The sequence below is a fragment of the Fusarium keratoplasticum genome, chromosome 4 (genome assembly GCF_025433545.1).
Source record: "Fusarium keratoplasticum isolate Fu6.1 chromosome 4, whole genome shotgun sequence".
NCBI lineage: Eukaryota > Fungi > Ascomycota > Sordariomycetes > Hypocreales > Nectriaceae > Fusarium > Fusarium keratoplasticum.
The window spans coordinates 1,898,076-1,916,717 of NC_070532.1; the positions used below are offsets into that span (position 1 = coordinate 1,898,076).

Consider the following 18,642-nt stretch of genomic DNA (forward strand, 5'->3'; position numbering starts at 1 on the left):
ATACTGAAAAAATCAATGCCTAGGACCTAGGGATACTTCTCGAGGGGTCTGGTCTTGGTCATGATGCCCTAAATCCGTCCATGTAAGCTGCACCAAGGGTCCCTCAATCTTTCCGCTCCAAGGCTCCCACCAAGTGTCTTGTCATTCTTGCACTTTCGATCCATTCGATAGATCTAGATCTAATCTCTGATGGCAGGAACTCCAGGTAGAAGTTCGTCGAGCTATGTCCGCAACCACCCTATGTTTCGCTTGATGTCGCCTCGCATTACGAGCTGCCCGCCTCCCTATGTAGGCAACCAGAAGCCGGCATTTGAGTTCTGTGCATTCAAAGTGCCGACACCTTATTCATTTGGAACATCGGTGGAAGTATCATCTGCAAATTCAGTCGGGCCGTCATGGTGTTCTGACCCATTTTACCCTGATGCTGAAGATACCCGCCGAGCTGCAGTGCAAGCCCCCTGAGAACCGTCCGTGACTGCCAGCTGCAACTGACATCTTACACTGGCAGGAGCGACCACGTTCGCGGCAATGGCTGTCGGCTGCTGCCACTTGCCGCACCTACGCTCCTTCCCTTCGTCTTTCCTCCGCCTTGGCCCTGCTCAAATACCTGGTCAGTGAATAACCGTCCTCTTCTCCACCATCTTCTCCTCCTCTCTTCGACTCTCCCCATTCACTATTCTCTTCTCTTCACTCCCACAACCCTTCTTGGCCACGGCGTTCTGCACATTCACTCTCGTTCTTCTTTCTCCGTCACTCCTTTCTTCGTCTTCACAATCTCGGCCGCTATCATTTTACTGCACTTCGATTTCTGCCTCTCCTGCATCGGCTCTCGACGCCTCAACCGAGTCCTGCAGCCTCATGTCATCCCCAAAACCTTCCTTGTCCCCACCGCAGGTGGCCTCTCGCATGCCTCCTGGCGTCGTGCATGTGGGTGACTCAGTGTCTCCCTCCGTTTCTGCCAGCGTACGTCTTACCTCGATTTCCTACCCCCTCCGCATGCAGATCTTCTCGCCAGCATCGTCCGTTCGATTGCTTTGCCGCACTACGCATTTTGATAATGGTGCTAATCAATCTTCTACAGGATCTCAGTCTGGGTACCTCGATGAAGAAGAATGTCACGGCTCTTTCTACTTCGAAGCTTGCCAACCAAGGTGTCCCAAAGGTGATTTCAGCTACTTGTCATGATAGCCACCGATTGCTGACCATGATAGAAGATGAAGATAAGCCATGAAACCTCTCCTGTCGAGGAGTCTTACCCAATGGACAAGCTTCTCGCTAAGCTCTCGGAGCAGCAAGCTGTCTTGAGCCAGCAGAATGAAGCCCTCAAAGCCAGCGAGGATGGCGGTGCGTATCAGAGAGGCCTGGATCATGCCTCCTCCAGCAACTCTCTCCCCATCACTCCCGCTACCGACGCTTTCCCAAGCACCGCTCCTACCACTCGCCCCGCAAGCGCCACTCTTGAAGATGCCCGTGGCGACAGCGAGGAGATCATGCGTCTGAAGCTGCAGCTTGCGCAGGCCAAGAGTGAAATCTCCAAGCTTGACCAGGAGCTGGCCGAGACCCGTTCGCTGAAGCAAGAACCCGATATCTCGGCTTTCGGTTTTCGAGGCCCCCCTGCCTACGCTCCTCGTGAAGGTGCCTGGGGCACCCCAGAGGACGCGCATTCTGATACTAGTGATGCCATGTCCACCACTACCTTCAGCCGCACTCGAGGAATCTGGGGCCACCCAAAGGGCTCTTTTGCCAACAACACTCTCCAGGCTCCAGTTTCCGAGCCTTCCCCGGGAAACTGGCTCGGAGGTCGTGGTTTCAACGCCCCTTACCCAGATCCGACTAGCAACCCTTACCCCAGCGTGGAGGCTCATCGAGGAGACCGCCTGACCCCGGACTCCGAGATGCTGCGTTCCAACAACGGTCGTCGCAATAACCGTTTTGAAGGCCGATTCAACTCACCTCAGCCATTTGGACCTGGCTACGGAGGGGGTTACAGCAGCCCCGCCACCCATACTGATTACACGGGTAGCCCAGTGCCCGGAGCGCCCATGAATGTCTCACAGGGACTTGGCTCCATGGGGATGTTTCCACCTTACCCAGGCCAACCGGTTGGTACTCCCTTGTCCCCACATGCATCAGAGTTCACTTCTAAGGCTGGTTGGAAGAATGAGGTCGGTCAATCCTCCAAACCCACGCCATGGGCACTAACCTGGGTACAGGTTGTGTCTCCCGAGGACCAGACATATCTCCCGCCTACAGAGCCACTCAACTACCGTCGTCTGCTGGACCGAAACGTTAACTGCAACTGGAAGTATATCGTCGACAAGATCGTTTGCAACAATGATCAGCAGGCTTCCATCTTCTTGCAACAGAAGCTCAAGGTCGGTACCGCTGAGCAGAAGTTCGAGATTGTCGAGGCTATCGTGGCTCAGGCCTATCCTCTCATGGTCAACCGCTTTGGCAACTTTCTTGTGCAGCGTTGCTTTGAGCACGGAACGCCTGAACAAGTCGTCAACATTGCCGAGTCCATTCGAGGCAACACCCTGAACCTCTCCATGGATCCTTTCGGGTGCCATGTTGTCCAAAAGGCTTTCGATTCTGTTCCTGAAAACTTCAAGGCTATCATGGTTCATGAGCTTTTGCGCCGGATCCCGGAGACGGTCATCCATCGCTACGCTTGTCATGTCTGGCAGAAGCTTTTTGAGCTTCGGTGGACTGAATCCCCACCTCAGATCATGAAGTATGTCAATGAGTCTCTTATGGGCATGTGGCATGAGGTAGCTCTGGGTGAAACCGGCAGCCTCGTCGTCCAGAACATCTTTGAAAATTGCCTTGAAGAGGACAAGGTACATGGCCCCTCTCCACGATTTGGATATTTTGCTAACGTGTTCTAATAGCGCCCCTGTATCGAGGAGGTCCTCGCCAACATTGACATTGTTGCCCATGGCCAGTTCGGAAACTGGTGCATCCAGCACATCTGCGAGCACGGCGCTCCTCCCGACCGTAGCCGGGCAATCGACCATGTCATTCGCTACGCTGCCGAGTACAGCACCGATCAGTTCGCCTCGAAGGTGGTTGAGAAGTGTCTCAAGATTGGTGGTGCTGAGTTCCTGGGCCGCTACCTCGACCGAGTCTGCGAAGGACGTCGCGATCGTACTCGCATCCCCTTGATTGACATCGCGAGCGATCAGTACGGAAACTACCTCATCCAGTGGATCCTGAACAATTCCTCCCCTCAGCATCGCGAAATCGTTGCTGCTCACATCCGGAAGCACATGGTCTCCCTTCGTGGATCCAAGTTTGGTTCCCGAGTCGGAATGCTCTGCACCAACCATGCGGTTACCACCCGTCCCGGTCCTGGTGCCGGCCCAGGAATGACCGGACGCATGGGACCCGGGCCACGCTACAGCGGTGGCTATCGTTGAAGGTCCTTTGATCTTTTTGACGACGTCGCTGTCGCTAGCGGCCTCTCCTGCTAAGACAGGCGAAACCCCATCGACGCCTGTCTTTCATCCTTTGTCACCACCCATGTCGCGGAGTCCCTATCTGAATTCGCCATTCGTTCCACTCGTCAAGATCACGCAGAACAGCCCAGAATATGTCGACCTTTCTTAAGAAACATCTTCCCACGCAAAAATTTACAGCTCACACGTCATCCTACGCTCAGCAGGCTACTGCTTGCTTGGGTGCATTGGACACATTATGGTTATGGATTTTGCAATATGCAGGAGATGGCAGATGCCAATCACCGCAGCCGCCCTCGAAGGGCCACAGCTTGCATCTCAACGCTCACCCTCTACATGATACGAAGCCAGTGAGCGGGAGCGCCCTTTTCAAGATGCCAGAACCATACTTCAGTCAGCCTATGAGTAGCAGGGATGGTGATCTAGGAGGACGCCCTTGGAGGACGGAACGAACTGAGTTCACATGAGAAATTGTATGTTGTTTTTCGATGCGGATGCCGGCTGGGTTCGGTGCCCCTTAAATGAGTTGTTATGGTAGTTACTAAACACCTTTAATACACTTGCTTCTCTTATCCAGACTCCTTGTTTGAAGTTTGTGATATATGGCTTCCGAATTTGTGCGCCATGTTGACTTTTCTTGGTGCTTTCTTTGCGAAAGCAACTAAAGGTACAGAAGCAAGCGCGATATTGGCGTTGGGGCCGGCCATGATGGTTAATGTTACCCATATGCCTCTCAGAAAGAATGATATTGACATGTGTCTGGTTTCAGGCAGTTGCAGCATTTGCAGAAGTAGGGACATCATCGTCGACTGGTGGAAATTCGGTGTCCAGAGCCTTTGGGAGATCTGGGAGGGTTGGGGGGTCGGCGGCCGCGTCTTTCTCCCATGGCTTCCTTGGGACAGCCCTGGCCCCTACAGGTTTGACAGACTAACAAAAGATCAGCACTGTTTTATGCTATGCTGGCTTTTTTGAGTACACTTACAGGATCTCGAACAATGGTGTTGGGGATCTGGCGGATTCCAGGCACAGGCTTGCCCTCCTTCAAAAGCTTGATCATCTCAGCGAAGCCCATGGGGTAATTGGGCTGGTCCTCTGAGCCTGCTTGAGCAGCCGCAGCCTTACGATCGATGTACAAATCAGCTTTGGGGGCGGCTTTTTGCCAGTCCAAGGCTGGTGGCGGAGATGCATTGGTTCCATCACGGCGGTGATACTCCTCTGGGAGGACGTCTGGGGGACTGTGGTCGGGGTTGCTAGCGAGCCAAGCCTTGTAGGCGGTAAAATCAATCATGACGCCGATGCGTTGGGAATAGTAGAAGACGCGGGCATGGATGGCCATGTCTGCAAGGGAGGCTTGAGGGTTTTGCTGGCCAGGTTCACCGAGGATGGCGTAGAGGCCGGACTGAGGAAAAGAGTAAGTAAAAAAAGCCGATGATGAAGAAGATTGAGGTTTTACCATAAACATCTTGTCTTTTGTCCAGGGGTAGGAGTCAAAAGCAGTGAAAATGGCATTGTCGTCTTTGAGGGCTCGGATGCTGTCGGCTCCGGCGAGGGGCCGTTGGGCAGATTGTTGTTGTTCCATGATGAGGTACTTTGGCCTTGAGTAGATCGAATTAGATTCAAGAAATAACAGACTGTTGAATGAAAATTAGATATTTATCCGTAGATAGAATTTTGTAAGTGATGGCAATAAAAGCTAATGAAATGGATGGATGGGTGTATCCGTATGTGAGGTGTGAACGGAGCCTAACTAACATGTGGGAATCCGGGGTCGGCAAGACGGAGCTCACAGGCCAAGGATGAACCCCGAGGTCGGCACCTACTATGAACAAAAACAAAGTAGGATCACCTAGGATCCAATGCCTGAATGAGTATGGCCGGCAGAAGTCGGGTCTGAGACAAAACGCACGCTCACAAAGAATAACAAGCAACAACTGGGAAACCAGGCTCAAAGAATGTCGGGTGCTTGTTCCGTTGGCTCACGTGCAGCTGAGAAGGCGACGCAGGCGGGACAGTATTGGATCAAGTGAGCGAGGGTGTGACCTTGAGGGCATGCGAGAGCTCGGGATATTTCGCGACGGGGAGTTGGTCAGGCAGATTCACTTTCCGTCTGCAACAACTGCAGTCTTTGCCTGGAAAAGATCAGATGAAAAGGTCGACAGCTTCGCAATGGTAAAGTCTTTCTTTCTCGACGTCGTTCAACTTTACAGTTAATACTAGAAGGGAAAGGTCGAGATAAGATAGCGCAATCGGGGACCCACCACGGAGCAGCTTGGAGCAAGTGTCGCCGCCTGCATCTGGGTCCGTCTCCATCCATCACGGCCTCCTCTTCCATCGCTTCCCCTTCTCCCCATGTCATCGCCGTTGTCGAGTCTTTGGCCGGCAACATCCTGACCTGTTTCTTGGGTTACAGCTTTATTCATTAATTCTTCCTTCATCCTCTTCTTGCACCTCAGGCCAAGCTTACCACAAGCTCCAGCCGCCCAGATGAATCGAGTCGCCGTTCGAGCAATTCGGACGACGTCTCTCTCTGCCGTCCGCACCCTCTCCCATACGCCGCGCCGAGGCTTCTCCATCTCGTCGCTCTCGCTCGCCCAGGCCAGGTCCACCGCCAGCGCCCACGCTCGTCGCGCCCGTCGCAACCCAGCAAATACCACGCCGTTGAGGTCCTCCATGTACTTCCGCCGTCTGCCCCTCGCTCTCGTATCCAGTCTCGTCGTTGGGTACGGTGCATGGTACTCCTACAACGGCTCTAACACTGCACCAAGTTCGGCCACCGTCTCCAGGAACGTCCTCACTTCGACTCAGACAGCTGATGCGCTGCCCACCCGAACCGTTCTCGTAGTGGGCGCCGACGAGCTCCGACAGGGTACTATTGTTGGCGAGGGTCCTATTTCCAAGGCCACCCGTGACGACGGTCGTCGCATCGTCGAGATGCTCACCCCGGAGCAGGCCACCGATAAGCTGCGACGTCTTGAGCAGTCCTTCTCTGTCAACCGTGGTCACGGTGTCACCCGCTACGACGTGGTTCAGCTACCCAGCAACGACCCTATTGAGGACGACCATGCCGAGAAGATCGTGGAGGTTCCCAACAGGTCCGCAGGTCCTGAGACTGACAGCAGTGACTGGATGTTCTGGGGTGTCTTTGATGGTCACTCGTGAGTTTCAACATGACAATTGACATGGCGCAAGGCTTTGAAAGCATGGCTATATACTTACACTCGTTTAGAGGATGGACTACGTCGGCGACTCTGAGAGAAAGCCTGATCAACTATGTTGCGCGGGAGCTCAATGACACGTATAAGAAGGCTGCTGGAGACCTTCCCTCGGAGGATGCTGTTAGCCTGGCCATCAAGACTGGTTTCACCCGCCTGGATAACGAGATCGTTCACAAGAGCGTCGAGAAAGTTTTCAAGGCTAGTTCCAAGACCGTCGCCGCTGAATTATTGCAACCTGCACTGTCCGGATCGTGCGCCTTGCTTTCGTTCTACGACAGCCGCAGCAACCTTCTTCGGGTTGCTTGCACTGGTGATTCCCGAGCCGTCTTGGGTCGTCGGTCAGATAATGGAAAGTGGACTGCCACGGCTCTGTCGGAGGACCAGACCGGCAGCAACCCCGAAGAGGTTGCTCGCATGCGCAAGGAGCACCCTGGAGAGGAAAACGTGATCCGCAATGGCCGTGTCCTCGGTGGCCTTGAGCCCTCGCGTGCCTTTGGTGATGCCGTCTACAAGTGGAGCAGAGATGTGGCCTGGAAGTTGCGTGAGAACTTCTTTGGACGTAGTCCGTCGCCTCTTCTGAAGACTCCCCCTTATGTCACGGCCGAGCCTATCGTCACCACCACCAAGGTTAATCCCGAAAAGGGCGACTTCCTCGTCTTGGCCACCGATGGTCTCTGGGAGATGCTGACCAACGAGGAGGTTGTTGGTCTTGTGGGCAAGTGGATTGAGACCCAGGGACAGTCTTCATCCAACACTCAGTTCGACGCTGCTTGGAACAAGATCTTTGGCTCATCAAAGGCCCCGCTACCCGTTGAGGAGAGCAAGACCGCAGGCCCCGACGGAAACAAGACGCCGATACGCCTCCAGCAGTGGGGTATCGACCCTGATGCCAAGGATCGGTTTGTGGTCAAGGACAAGAACGTGGCAACGCATCTTATCAGGAATGCCCTTGGCGGTACCAACGATGAGCAGGTCTGTGCCTTGCTCACATTGCCTTCTCCTTTCTCACGACGATATCGGTAAGTTGTATCTATTATATACTAAGGTATCATACTAACGGTTCACAGTGACGACCTGACTGTTCAGGTCATCTTCTTTGGCCACGGCGAGAAGACGGGCGAGGTTACCGTGAACCTGGACGCATCTACTGGCGAGAGTATGCGAGCGAAGTTGTAGAGAAGATGATCGCATCGCAGACCCTCATCCTCTCTCTATTGGATGACAGCGCAAATATTGTCATGGAGTTGCAAGGCGTTTTAAGGATTCCCATGGGAGCGGATCGCATCCATTTCATTTCAGGTCTTGGCTTGTAAGAATAGAAGAGCGGCAGCGGTAAAGACCAGATATACATGGTTGATAGCGTTAGAGGGGGTTACTCGTACTCTGTCGCGGGATAGAGACCAATGTATTGGTTACACGCCATCTATTAAGGATCGAATAAACACACATCCCTCATTAACCCTCCTTTTGCATGATTCCCCTGAACGCCATGTGACTGTTGTCATGGGCTACCCGCTTGGGAAGCCAAAAATCTAATTCTACAAGGTCGCGGAGGGTCCGAATAGAAGTGTTAGAATTATAGAGAGAAACTGAAACCCTAGGGATCTAGGTCTCATTCTTGGGCCAGAGAAGTCTCTTCTCCTTCAGACACCACACCATTCTCCCAAAGACGACGGCCCATACAATTACAATAGCAATGGTCATGACGCATGCAAAGATGTGCAGGCCATCACTATGAAAGATGTTTCCCATGACGCTAGTGGCCGTGACCTACAAAAGGGGGTCAGTGACGTGTAACAATAACCAACGATGGGGGGACACACGAGAGCCGTGTTCGGGAAGACAAAAGACCACCAGGATATTTGGAACGGCATGCTACTACCAGTACGAACATATTTCCACAACGCGCCGACACAGACAAGGAAGAACCACATGGCTAGGCCCCAGAGCCAGAGGCTGACGAGGACGGAGACAACCTTGATGATTGGGGCAACGTGTGGAGTGTCCAGGAAGTTCGGCGGTATAAGTGATTCTGCTTGGTTTCCCAGTTGGGCTGGGAGAATTAGAGGCGCTCTAAGAGTAGAATCAATTCTAAACTTACCTATGCCGGCAGCAGTGAAACCATAGGGACCAATAGACATGAACTAGCGGAAAGTTAGACAACCTCAAACATGCCGGGTAAGGGGGACTCACAATGCCGGGCCTTTGCGTATCCCGCGGGAGCTTCTGTGTCATGAGACGGTAGATGAAGGCAGAAGAGATCATGAATGCGATCAAGCATCCAGTTCCCTGGATTGCAGCAGCGCCAAGAGCCATTGCCGTGGTGTTAGTCGACAAAGCATGACCAGATGCATGTGCAGCAGCTATGAGGTTTGCTGCGAAGGGAGCATTGAGGAGCAGAGGATACGCAGGAAAGACCCATGTCGGCGTCATCGTATGGACCGGGAAGACTCTGACAGCATATGTTAGTGCGTTGACTATAGCAACGGCGAGGTTTGGGCCAGCGTTATAAGCACATACAACGTGGACCAGAGGATGAGGTAGAGCAGCGCGCTAACAGAGACGCTGAGGGCGGCGTAGATCCAAAACATGAGCTCCATGGTGCGGAGGAGCCATATGCCGGTATTGGGGATGCCATATTGGCATGTGTTGATGAGTATCACTGCGATGCTGAGGGCGTTAGAGGGTACATGTGAGTCTGATGTGGGTTTAGTTGTCTTACGAGACTACCTATCACGAGCAGATCAGTGTTGGCCCAGGTGAAACGAGAAAGGGTGGGCGATCTTACAGATGCCGGGATAAAGAGCGATTCAACCTGGTCGGTGAAGGAGTGGGTGAAGCTCCCGGGGCGGATATGGAACCGAATGGACAGGAGGATGAGATTGGTGACGAAGAGAATAAGGTTAAGGATGAAGAAGAAGAGACCGATGCCGCGGATCCAGGGTGTGTCCCATTTGACTAGTGAGGATCAGCAAGCTGACGTGTAAGTGATACTTGTACCGTTGGGTGGGTTTACGTGAGTGAAGGATGTTGGCAACGCCACCGGTGGACATGGTCTTGGAAGTGTAAGCTTTGGTCAGATTGTAAGCGCTTAAGGGAGGCGTACCATGGTGAAGTAGGTCCATCTATGACACGCAATGCGGTCTCGGATGCCGACCTTTGGCGTAACCGGCGACTTTTCCGCGATGGCCATGACATGATTCAAGCTGTTGGAGGTTGGAGTAGAAGCGTTGTTCAGCATGCGAGTAGGATTCCGGCGGTCAGTCCGGGGGTCATCCGGAGCAGCAGCGGCGATATACGACGGCCGCTGGACAAGGGGAGGCCGCGCCACGGCGACGGGACGGTCATTCGGGGCCGGGGTAGCATCGCCGGCGCCGGCGATGAAGGGCGGGTTCTCCTCCGAGGGGGACTCGTAGCCCGTGGCCAACAAGAACGAGGGGTCAGAGACTACCATTGGATGACGGGAGGGGGCCATTCCGGAGGCGGTCCGTCAATGTCGTCGGCGCGGCGGGCGAGCAGCTTTGAGACGCAGTAGAGGACCACGAGGGCGCTGGGCTCCATGTGGGCAAAGGCGATGTGGAAGTAGGCCAGGTGGGCGACGAAGACGAGGTGGTGGAGGACCAGGGTACCAAAGTTGGCGAGCGGCATTTTTTCCCTTTTTTTTTTTCCTTCTATTTATTTTCCGTCTTTTTTAGGGGTCGGATCGGCGGATGTCAAGAAAAGAGGGAAGACAATGCCGCGTGAGCCGCTCTGGTGGAGGGAGGGTTGGTGCCGGTGTGGCCGTGTTGTGTTGATGAGAGGGTGTTGAGTGCGACTATGGAAAAGAGGGGATTTAGAGTTGGTTGACAGATGCTATGCTACCTTGAGTTTTTGTGCCTGCATATTGGCCGCGAACTACTAGAACAAGCAATCTCTCAGTTGTAGGGGAAAAGGACCAGCTCGAAAGAGCATCTCATTAAACAAAGATGATGAGCTTCCCCCGTCGCTTGGCTCGCGCGCCGAGTCAGGATAGCCTAGACGCGGGTTAGGCTGGCCCAAGTCGCTTGTGCATGTGCGTGACGTTGTAGCGCCAAGAATTACGTCGTTAGCCTGCCCCAGAGTCCAGGGTAGGTTATCCGAGTTATCTCCAGGAGAGTCTGAACCGAATGCCGCGGTAATGATTTGTCAATGGAGTCTTCCAAATGATGGCTTCTTCGGTGACTTCTTTCATCATGTATGTCTGTAGTTGCCTTGGAATAATCCGGACATGCTCCGTTGTAGCTACACAACAGCGCGCCACTCCCAATACAGAAGAGAGTCAGCACGATTCACCACTTAGAATCATGGACCTGCCGGGGCACAAGATCCAATACCACGACATTCCCCGCCAACCCTCTTCCTGATTATCCTATCAAACTTGCCTTTTTGGGACATGTCATATTGCAAAGCCACATTGGACGAACTGGCTGGATAACAAGGGTTCATGTACGTTTTCCTGCTATACTAGCGCTTGAGATGATGCTCCCCAACTCCTAAAGCTTCCTAACCCCTCCTTTGGCACTACCGCTATCAAAGACATAAAAGCATTCCAACCCAACTCAAGCCCGCCTCCGGCTCTCAACCCCGGGGCAGGCGGAGCTGTCAACCGGCATGAGGGCGGGGCTTCGGCGTCAGACCCATAATTACCCGGACAAGCTGCACGTGATCGATAGATGCCACCTTTCGCACCCACCTAGCTTCACACGTAGCTGCATTTACTTGCCCGCGAAAGCTAGCTTTCAACTTGTCCTGGAGAACGACATTGCGCTTCCTCCGGGACCTCCCCGACAACCCAGCCTCTTGCGACAGCATGAACCCTTAACCATTCGAAACACCAGTAGCCCCGCGCGCCAGCAATGTCCTTCACCAACGCTCCCGTGACCCGGCTTGGGGTGCTCTGCCTCATCGCTGGCTCCATCCTCGCCAGTGTCCTCGACGTCAAGCACTACTTCTACATCATCATCGACACACACATATGGCGCTACCGCCAGCTCTGGAGGCTGCTGGCCTATCAGCTGTGCTACACCAACTCGACCGAGGTCCTATTCGCCGCCATGTCTCTGTATAATTTGCGTATCGTCGAGCGCATGTGGGGTTCTCGCAAGTTTGCAGTCAGTTTCGCCTCCTCGTATTCTTTCCCGCTGAAATGACAGCTAACATTCTTGTGACTAGTCCTTCTTGATAGTCACGTTCCTCCTCACCGCATTGCTCCCGCCCCTCGTCTCAATCGTCTTGCGACCTCTTACCGCGGGGTGGTTCAACTACATGCCGGCTGGCCCGACACCCATCATCTTTGCCATCCTGGCCCAATATCATGCTATGGTCCCGCACATGTACAAATACCGTGTTGCTACGTCCGAGGCGCCACCCACTGACGAGCCCTTCGTCGGCCTTACATTCTCGGACAAGTCATACAAGTATGCTATTGCCTTGCACCTCGCGCTATTGCAATGGCCGGGATCACTCTTGGGGGCTGTCATTGGCTGGGTCCTGGGGTACTCGTGGCGGGAGGGACTCCTTCCGGCTGCCCTCGTGCGCTGGCGGGTGCCGGGCTGGGTGGTGGGGCTGAGCACGCAGAGGCGGAGTGCCGAGTTTGAAGGTCTGCGACGTCGGCTCGAGGGCGAAACGACGACATCGGCCGTCGCAACTGGTGCCCAAGGTGCGGCAGAGGGTCAGGCGGAGCGGAGGAGGACGATGGGGCAGCAGATTATGGATCAGGTCCGAGAGGTGCTGTAGGATCCCAGCGTTGGCATTGATACCATGACGAGATGCAACATGATTTGGCCTGGCAACCATCTAAAGCTCCGTATAATGCTCCGTGAAATCGCGGGACGTGCGATGCGGTGCGGGCATGCATGTCCAAGCGCGTGCCTGTTGTGCAATGTCTCAGCCCAACGTGCGTATGACATCTCGAGTGTCTGGGAGCCGTCACTGGAGCTCGCAGATGGTGTTCAGCCGTCCACAGATCTGGATCTAGGCCCGACGGACTACCGTTCCCTGCAATCGAGCCGTAGGAAGAGGCTGTCATGGGGGAATAGCCATGGCGTCGTCAGCCACCGCCAAATCACCTGTCAGCATACATTGCATAGCAAAGATTGGCGACACACACAGCCATGATGGCGCTGGTTGTCGATCGGGGAGCGGTGACGTCTAAAAATAAAAATATTCGCGAGCAGGATGTGAGGGCATTCGCGCAGGATGAAACTAGATAACAGCTCAGCCACGAGATGGGATTCACGCATGGAAAACTCGTGGCCCGTACGTCTGTATTGGATGCCATCATGGCCCATTAAACGCTGCGAGACGTGCACCTCGTCATTATACCTATTTCCGAATGCAGTATAGCACAGAAATGAAGACCCGCATGCCTGTGTCCAATGCGGCAATGCCCCATGCCCAAGAACGCGGGTGCGCCCCCCGGCACCTTCCCAGCCGCCCTGCTGGAGTAAAAGTACGTACCCAGCTGCGGCTCGTCAGAAGCTCCAAGCGCTGCAATTCAGCTTCCAGGTCCCTTCTGGAGGGTCCCGGATCCACTAGCCAAAAGGACGGCGATGGGCCTCCTTTTTCCTGGGCTGGACTCAAGTGGACAACCCCCGACCTCTCCTTTTCTCTCCCCCAGTATCTGCATTGTTCCTGCGTCCTTTCTGCGAACGCTGGCGCGAGATCTATCGAGTGTCTCTGAAAGTATCCTCCTCGAGTTTCCGCGGTTGTCCAGACCAAGAGGCGTCCCAGCGCAAACGCCCCTTTGTTACATCCATCCGACCTCATCACCCCCCCGTCCAGTCCAAGCGAGCCCGGCGGCCGGTCAACCACTGACCAGACCGAACTCTTTTATTTCGACCAGCCACTCAATCCCCATGGCCGCTGTTACCATCGCCTAGCTCTGTAAACCACCTTGTTTCCTCCCTCATGTTTTGCTGACCGAGACGACGCGACATTGAGCCTTGCAACCATGAATGCGTACGCGCCAGAGGGGAGCCCTTACGGGTACGGCCCTTCCAGGCTGTCGCCTCCGGCCCCGAGCCCCAGCGGCAAGACTCTTGTGGAAGGATATCGTAAAGACATCCTCACTGGTTTTGAGAAGGAGCACCCTCGTTATAATCCAGTATGTGATTCGACACGTGGAACCACGCCAATTCTCGACTTGACCACTTACACATTCACTCCCTGCAGATGAACCCAGATCGCCCCCAGAGCTCCGTTCTAGTCGACCTCAAAGACCCGATCCAAGTACATCTCCTCACCGAGACGGCCCTCTCCGACAGCAAGAAATTCGAGATCCTGTCGCAGGAGGAGGTGGACGACCTGAAGAAGCAATGCCAATCCCTGACCCAGCGAGTTGAGTCGACAAGACAGAACTTGACCATCCAATCGAAATACCGCGATGCTGCCATCTCCATGGCGAGGCTATACTCCCCTGGGAAAATAGAAGGGAGGCGGAGGAGCTTGTTGGGTCGGAATAGTGGTGGCGACCATGCTCGTGCTAAGGAGGCCGAGGCCGAACGACAGGCGAGCGAGCGGAAATGTGAAGAACTGGCTGCCGAGCTGTTCAATCTCGAGAAACGATTGATGGAGCCTCAACGGCGTCTCCTGGAACACACGGCCGGAATCCTCCAGTTGACGCACAAGGTTTCCAAGAAGAAGGGCCAAACACCACCGAACCAACCCGTGAACGGCATGCCTGGGAGCCCAGAGAGCCTATATACTTATACCCGAAATAGCATGGACCATCCTGCCGACGACAATTATTTCAACGACAACTATGGTTTTGGTCATATGGACGAGTTTTCAAGGGGACAGCCTCGCCAGAATGCTATCGAGATCCCCCTCAAGTCGCCAATCAGGGAGCAGAACCAGCTCAAGGAAGAGATGGAGAAGATGCGGGATGAAAACACACAATTAAGGAGCCAAACGGACACTTTAGTCAGATCGATATCTGATATGGAGACAAGGTTGGAGAACCTCAATGGCTCATTGCGGGACGCCATCGTTCGCTTCAACCCCTCCAAGAATGACGAGTATCTGGAGCCGCCGTTTGGAGTTCCAGGAATGGAGCCTGGAGAGATGCTCAGGAATCAGATGGATTACCTGGAGATGGGTCTTGTTGCTATTGAAGCGGAACAAGACTCAACCAATGAGCATGGCAAGGTGGACGAAAAGATTGACCAACGGATCGAGGCGTTGAACAGACAAGTGCGAGAGCTTCTCCTGACCGTGGATCCTGACTACCCCATGGCACCTCAATCAGCCAAGGGTGATACCGATGCGCAGTTTGCCTACCTCGAGGATGCCTTGCGAGCTGCAGACTCAGAGCTGGAGCGAGCTGTGCGGGCAGCTTCGGCCGGCATGCCAGCTGGCCAGGACAATGACCAGGTGGAAAGGGTCTTGATGGGTCTATGGGAGATGATGCAATCTGGATTTGCAAAGATTAAGAAGGAAAAGGAGGAACGCCGGAGAGCTCGCATGGAGAAGGGTTATCAAGACGAAGAGATTTCCGACGACGAGTTCGATGTGGATGAGCCGTTCACCATTTCTGGCTTCTCCAACCGTGTTCAATGGCTCTATTCCCAGGCCACCACGCTCAAGGACCAGAAGTCGGTGCTCAAGCGACAGATCAAGCAGCAGCGTGAGCTGAACAACAAATCTGACGCTGAGAAGGACGAGGAGATCCAGAGGAGACAGGAGGAGCTGGAAGAGACCCAGCTTCTACTCGCCCGCGCCGAGAGAGACGCCATGACCGCCCAGACGATGCTCTCCGAGACACTGGAGGAACTCGAGCACGCTCGCACAACCTCCACCAACAATATCGGCCGTGGGCCCGAGGCTGAGGAGAGCAGCAAGAAGGTTGCAGCTCTTGAGGCTGATGTGAAGCGGCTTCAGACTGATCTGGCTGGTGCGGCTGGCGCAGCCGGTGCAGCACACGCCCAGGTCGAAGAGCGCGACGAGAAGATTGCAGATCTGGAAGCAGATCTCAAGCAGCTCCAGGCCGATCTTGCTGGCGCCGCAGCGGCTGCGGGTGCTGCTCAGTCCCAGATCGAGGACCGCGAAAGCAAGATTGCTGCGCTTGAATCGGAACTGGAATACCTCGAGACTGCCAACGCCCAGATCGAGGAGCGCAACCAGAAGATTGCCGCGCTTCAGACTGAAGTCCAACAGGCCAATGTTGCTCATGGCCAGGTCGAAGAACGCAATGCCAAGATCGCCGCCCTTGAGGCTGAGATCCAACAAGCCAACGCTCTGCGAGACGAAGTCGAGGAGCGCAATGCCAGAATCGCCACTCTGGAAGCAGAGATTCAAAAGGCCAATGCCCTTCGAGATCAGCTCGACGAGCGTAACGCCAAGATTACTATCCTGGAAGCCGAGGTTGAGCATCTCAACGCTCTCCAAGAAGAGGTCCAGGAGCGCAATGCCAAGATCGCTGTCCTCGAGGCCGAAACCCAGCAGACCAACGCTCTCCGAGGCCAGACCGAGGAGCGTGATGCCAAGATTGCCGCCCTTGAAGCTGAGCTACAGAAGGCTAGTGCTGCAGAGGCTCGACTCGAGGAGCGGAATGCTAGGGTCGCCCACCTCGAGTCTGATATGGAGCTTCTCCAGGCTGACTTGGCTGGAGCTGCTGGAGCCGCCGGAGCCGCCCAGGCTCAGATTGAGGAGCGCAACCAGAAGATTGCGGCTCTTGAGGCCGAGTTGAAGCAGCTCGAGGCAAACCTGCTTGTTGCCGAGTCTTCAAGCAAGGCCACCAGCAACCAGTTGACCGGCGTGGATTCTGTAATCGATGCGCTCAACGCACAGCTCGACGAGACGACCAGGGCGAAGAACAATGCGGAAGAGTCTGCCCGTTCCTTGAAGCAACAAGTGAGCACGCAGAAGGAGGATATCGCAGCAAAGAAGAAGGCGCTCAAGGTCAAGGAGGACGAACTCGAGCTTCTTAACATGAACCTCGTGGAGATGAAGACGGAACTCACCATTGCTCAGGCCGAGCTGGACGGCGCCTACGGATCACGCGCGGAGCGTGCCGCTGACGTTGCCGCCATCAAGACCAGCGGAGAGGTGATGAAGCTCCAGAACCAGCTCACAAGACTCAAGAACGAGCTCTCCGGAACCGTGCAGGAGCTAGAGGAAGTGACAAAGGAGACGCTGAGTGCCGAGCGCGAGAAGATTGTGCTCGAGAACAAGCTTGAAGACGTCCTATCGACAAAGTCTGGCCTTGAAAGCGAGTTGACGAAGCTGCGTGGGCGACTCGAGTCCGAAATGGACAAGGCGAACGAACAGATCAGCAAGCTCCAGGAGGAGCTGGATGGTGAACGTCTGAAGGCGATACCCCCTACGGGCGGAACTGGCCGGGGAGCGTCTATGTTGAGTGAGCAGTTCCGAGCCATGATGAGGGAAGAGAGGAAGAAGTTCCAGGAGAACATGAAGGTACGTGTTGTCCCCGTTGCGTGATGCTGTTTGCCATGGTTGACTAACAATGTGTGTAGGAGGAGCGTGCGAGATACCGCCAGCTTGAAGAAGAGCTCGCAAAGCTGAAGCGTTCCCAGGGATCTGATAAGAACTCGCTGAGTCCACCATGAGTCCATGGTCGACCAGAGGGGCTCAGTCTCTGAGGACGCCGTCGAGCCAGGCGATGGCCCTCATTGTACAACATTGTCTTGTCTTGTGTGCGCCATGGATGTCGTTATCGTTATCGTTATGGGCCGTCGCCAGTCCCATTTCTGTCGTTCTGTTTCTTGTAACATTATCCTCACGGATGAGGAGTCGGATTTGTTGTCTTGGAGATATGGCGTGGCTGGGAGTAAATGCTGAAGCTCGATGGGGGGTTACATACATACAGATCATACTGGGAGTTATTATATGGGGGATGAATCAATGACCAAAAAACCTGGGCGGGAAGAGTCTATGCGAGCTTCCTCTAGGATGATGGGAGAAGGAGGTTTGGTGTTTTTTTTTTCCGGGTCTGAACTGGAGATAGTCAACAGCCCAAGAGATAGATGACGAACCATGGATGCATTTAAGTTGTCATGTCTTTTTTAAATTCGGGAGATTCGAGAAGTATTAGTGACCTTGACTGGGGGTGTGTCTTATAGTCACTGTCAGTGTTCGAGATCACCTTGACGCTGGAGGCTGCACACGCAAGGCAGAGTCATTACAAAGTTTGGGACAATGAACCGTAGAAAAAACGACAGAGTTCGAAGCATAATCCCCAGCAATGGCTGTTGTTCACTCTTGCATGCATTCGAGTAAGTACCTGTTGTTGTTGACTTGAAGCAAAGGCGCTAACCCAAGTGGTGTTATAGTTTGATATGAGCACCGAGACTTTGGAAAAGCTCTGCAAGCGAGTGCAGATAACTCGGAGAGGTTAAGATGAGCAAATTATCCAGCTCTGATTATGATTGGGGACGATGTTCAGGAGAATCATGACGAGTTTCTGCAGGGAAAAGTTGTGGTTGAACAAGGCGACTGACATTGCCTAAAGAGTATATAAGCTGACAACTCTTGCGAGGGCCAATCAGAGGCTACCATAGCTCTTCAGTACTGCCTAGACTTTGTCGTCCTTGCCAAAAAACACGAGACAGGTTTGACAAAGAAAATTGATAAAAAAAAGAAGGAAAAAAAAAAAGAAAAGAAAAGGTTTGAGATAAACATCACGGGCCTTTATTCGGAGACCGTTGAAATCCTGGGGGACAAAAAGTTAAAAATCTCAGCCCTGCGTCTTGAGAACTTAATCTCGTGGCTGGTGGTGACACAATCGCAACAGTTTCCTTCTAGAACAAGCCGATGCAAGTTGTTCCTTGTGTTTTAATGGCCACCCTCCTACAAACCCCATCGGGCTGGTAGAGCGCTTCCCGGTCCTCCTCTCATACAGTGTTCCCTATTCCACCTTGCGCACTCTCCTTCCATAGATCCTCCTCAAGACGATGACCTCGGAGTTTGAGGAGTCTGTAAAACAAACTGCG

The 18,642-nt window shown here is 54.0% G+C and overlaps 5 protein-coding genes and 1 pseudogene across 6 annotated transcripts, besides 1 other annotated feature; 4 read left to right on the forward strand and 2 right to left on the reverse strand.

Annotated features, from left to right (window-relative positions):
- The first annotated feature begins 1,081 nt into the window (after nucleotides 1-1,081).
- NCS57_00567700 lies at nucleotides 1,082-3,419 on the forward strand (annotated as a pseudogene). The gene is made up of 3 exons: nucleotides 1,082-1,162; nucleotides 1,212-2,840; nucleotides 2,892-3,419.
- Nucleotides 1,082-3,419: a sequence feature.
- Nucleotides 3,420-4,223: 804 nt separating this feature from the next.
- Nucleotides 4,224-5,037, reverse strand: NCS57_00567800 (uncharacterized protein; the record flags this gene model as incomplete). Its single annotated transcript, XM_053055591.1, has 3 exons — nucleotides 4,224-4,385; nucleotides 4,441-4,857; nucleotides 4,912-5,037. 3 exons carry the CDS (start codon nucleotides 5,035-5,037, stop codon nucleotides 4,224-4,226), a joined length of 705 nt encoding a protein of 234 aa, XP_052914546.1.
- Nucleotides 5,038-5,942: 905 nt separating this feature from the next.
- On the forward strand, nucleotides 5,943-7,849 carry NCS57_00567900 (PPM-type phosphatase domain-containing protein; the record flags this gene model as incomplete). Its single annotated transcript, XM_053055592.1, has 3 exons — nucleotides 5,943-6,613; nucleotides 6,685-7,692; nucleotides 7,741-7,849. The coding sequence occupies 3 exons, from the start codon at nucleotides 5,943-5,945 to the stop codon at nucleotides 7,847-7,849; spliced, it is 1,788 nt and encodes a 595-aa protein (XP_052914547.1).
- A 429-nt stretch (nucleotides 7,850-8,278) lies between these two features.
- NCS57_00568000 (uncharacterized protein) lies at nucleotides 8,279-10,321 on the reverse strand (the record flags this gene model as incomplete). Its single annotated transcript, XM_053055593.1, has 10 exons — nucleotides 8,279-8,443; nucleotides 8,497-8,726; nucleotides 8,775-8,817; nucleotides 8,867-9,125; nucleotides 9,194-9,343; nucleotides 9,396-9,403; nucleotides 9,462-9,631; nucleotides 9,690-9,729; nucleotides 9,780-10,082; nucleotides 10,136-10,321. The coding sequence occupies 10 exons, from the start codon at nucleotides 10,319-10,321 to the stop codon at nucleotides 8,279-8,281; spliced, it is 1,554 nt and encodes a 517-aa protein (XP_052914548.1).
- A 1,226-nt stretch (nucleotides 10,322-11,547) lies between these two features.
- Nucleotides 11,548-12,427, forward strand: NCS57_00568100 (Rhomboid domain-containing protein; the record flags this gene model as incomplete). The annotated part of the gene is made up of 2 exons (XM_053055594.1): nucleotides 11,548-11,802; nucleotides 11,864-12,427. The coding sequence occupies 2 exons, from the start codon at nucleotides 11,548-11,550 to the stop codon at nucleotides 12,425-12,427; spliced, it is 819 nt and encodes a 272-aa protein (XP_052914549.1).
- Nucleotides 12,428-13,643: 1,216 nt separating this feature from the next.
- On the forward strand, nucleotides 13,644-17,259 carry NCS57_00568200 (Uds1 domain-containing protein; the record flags this gene model as incomplete). Its single annotated transcript, XM_053055595.1, has 3 exons — nucleotides 13,644-13,796; nucleotides 13,865-17,107; nucleotides 17,167-17,259. The coding sequence occupies 3 exons, from the start codon at nucleotides 13,644-13,646 to the stop codon at nucleotides 17,257-17,259; spliced, it is 3,489 nt and encodes a 1,162-aa protein (XP_052914550.1).
- Between the last annotated feature and the right edge of the window lie 1,383 nt (nucleotides 17,260-18,642).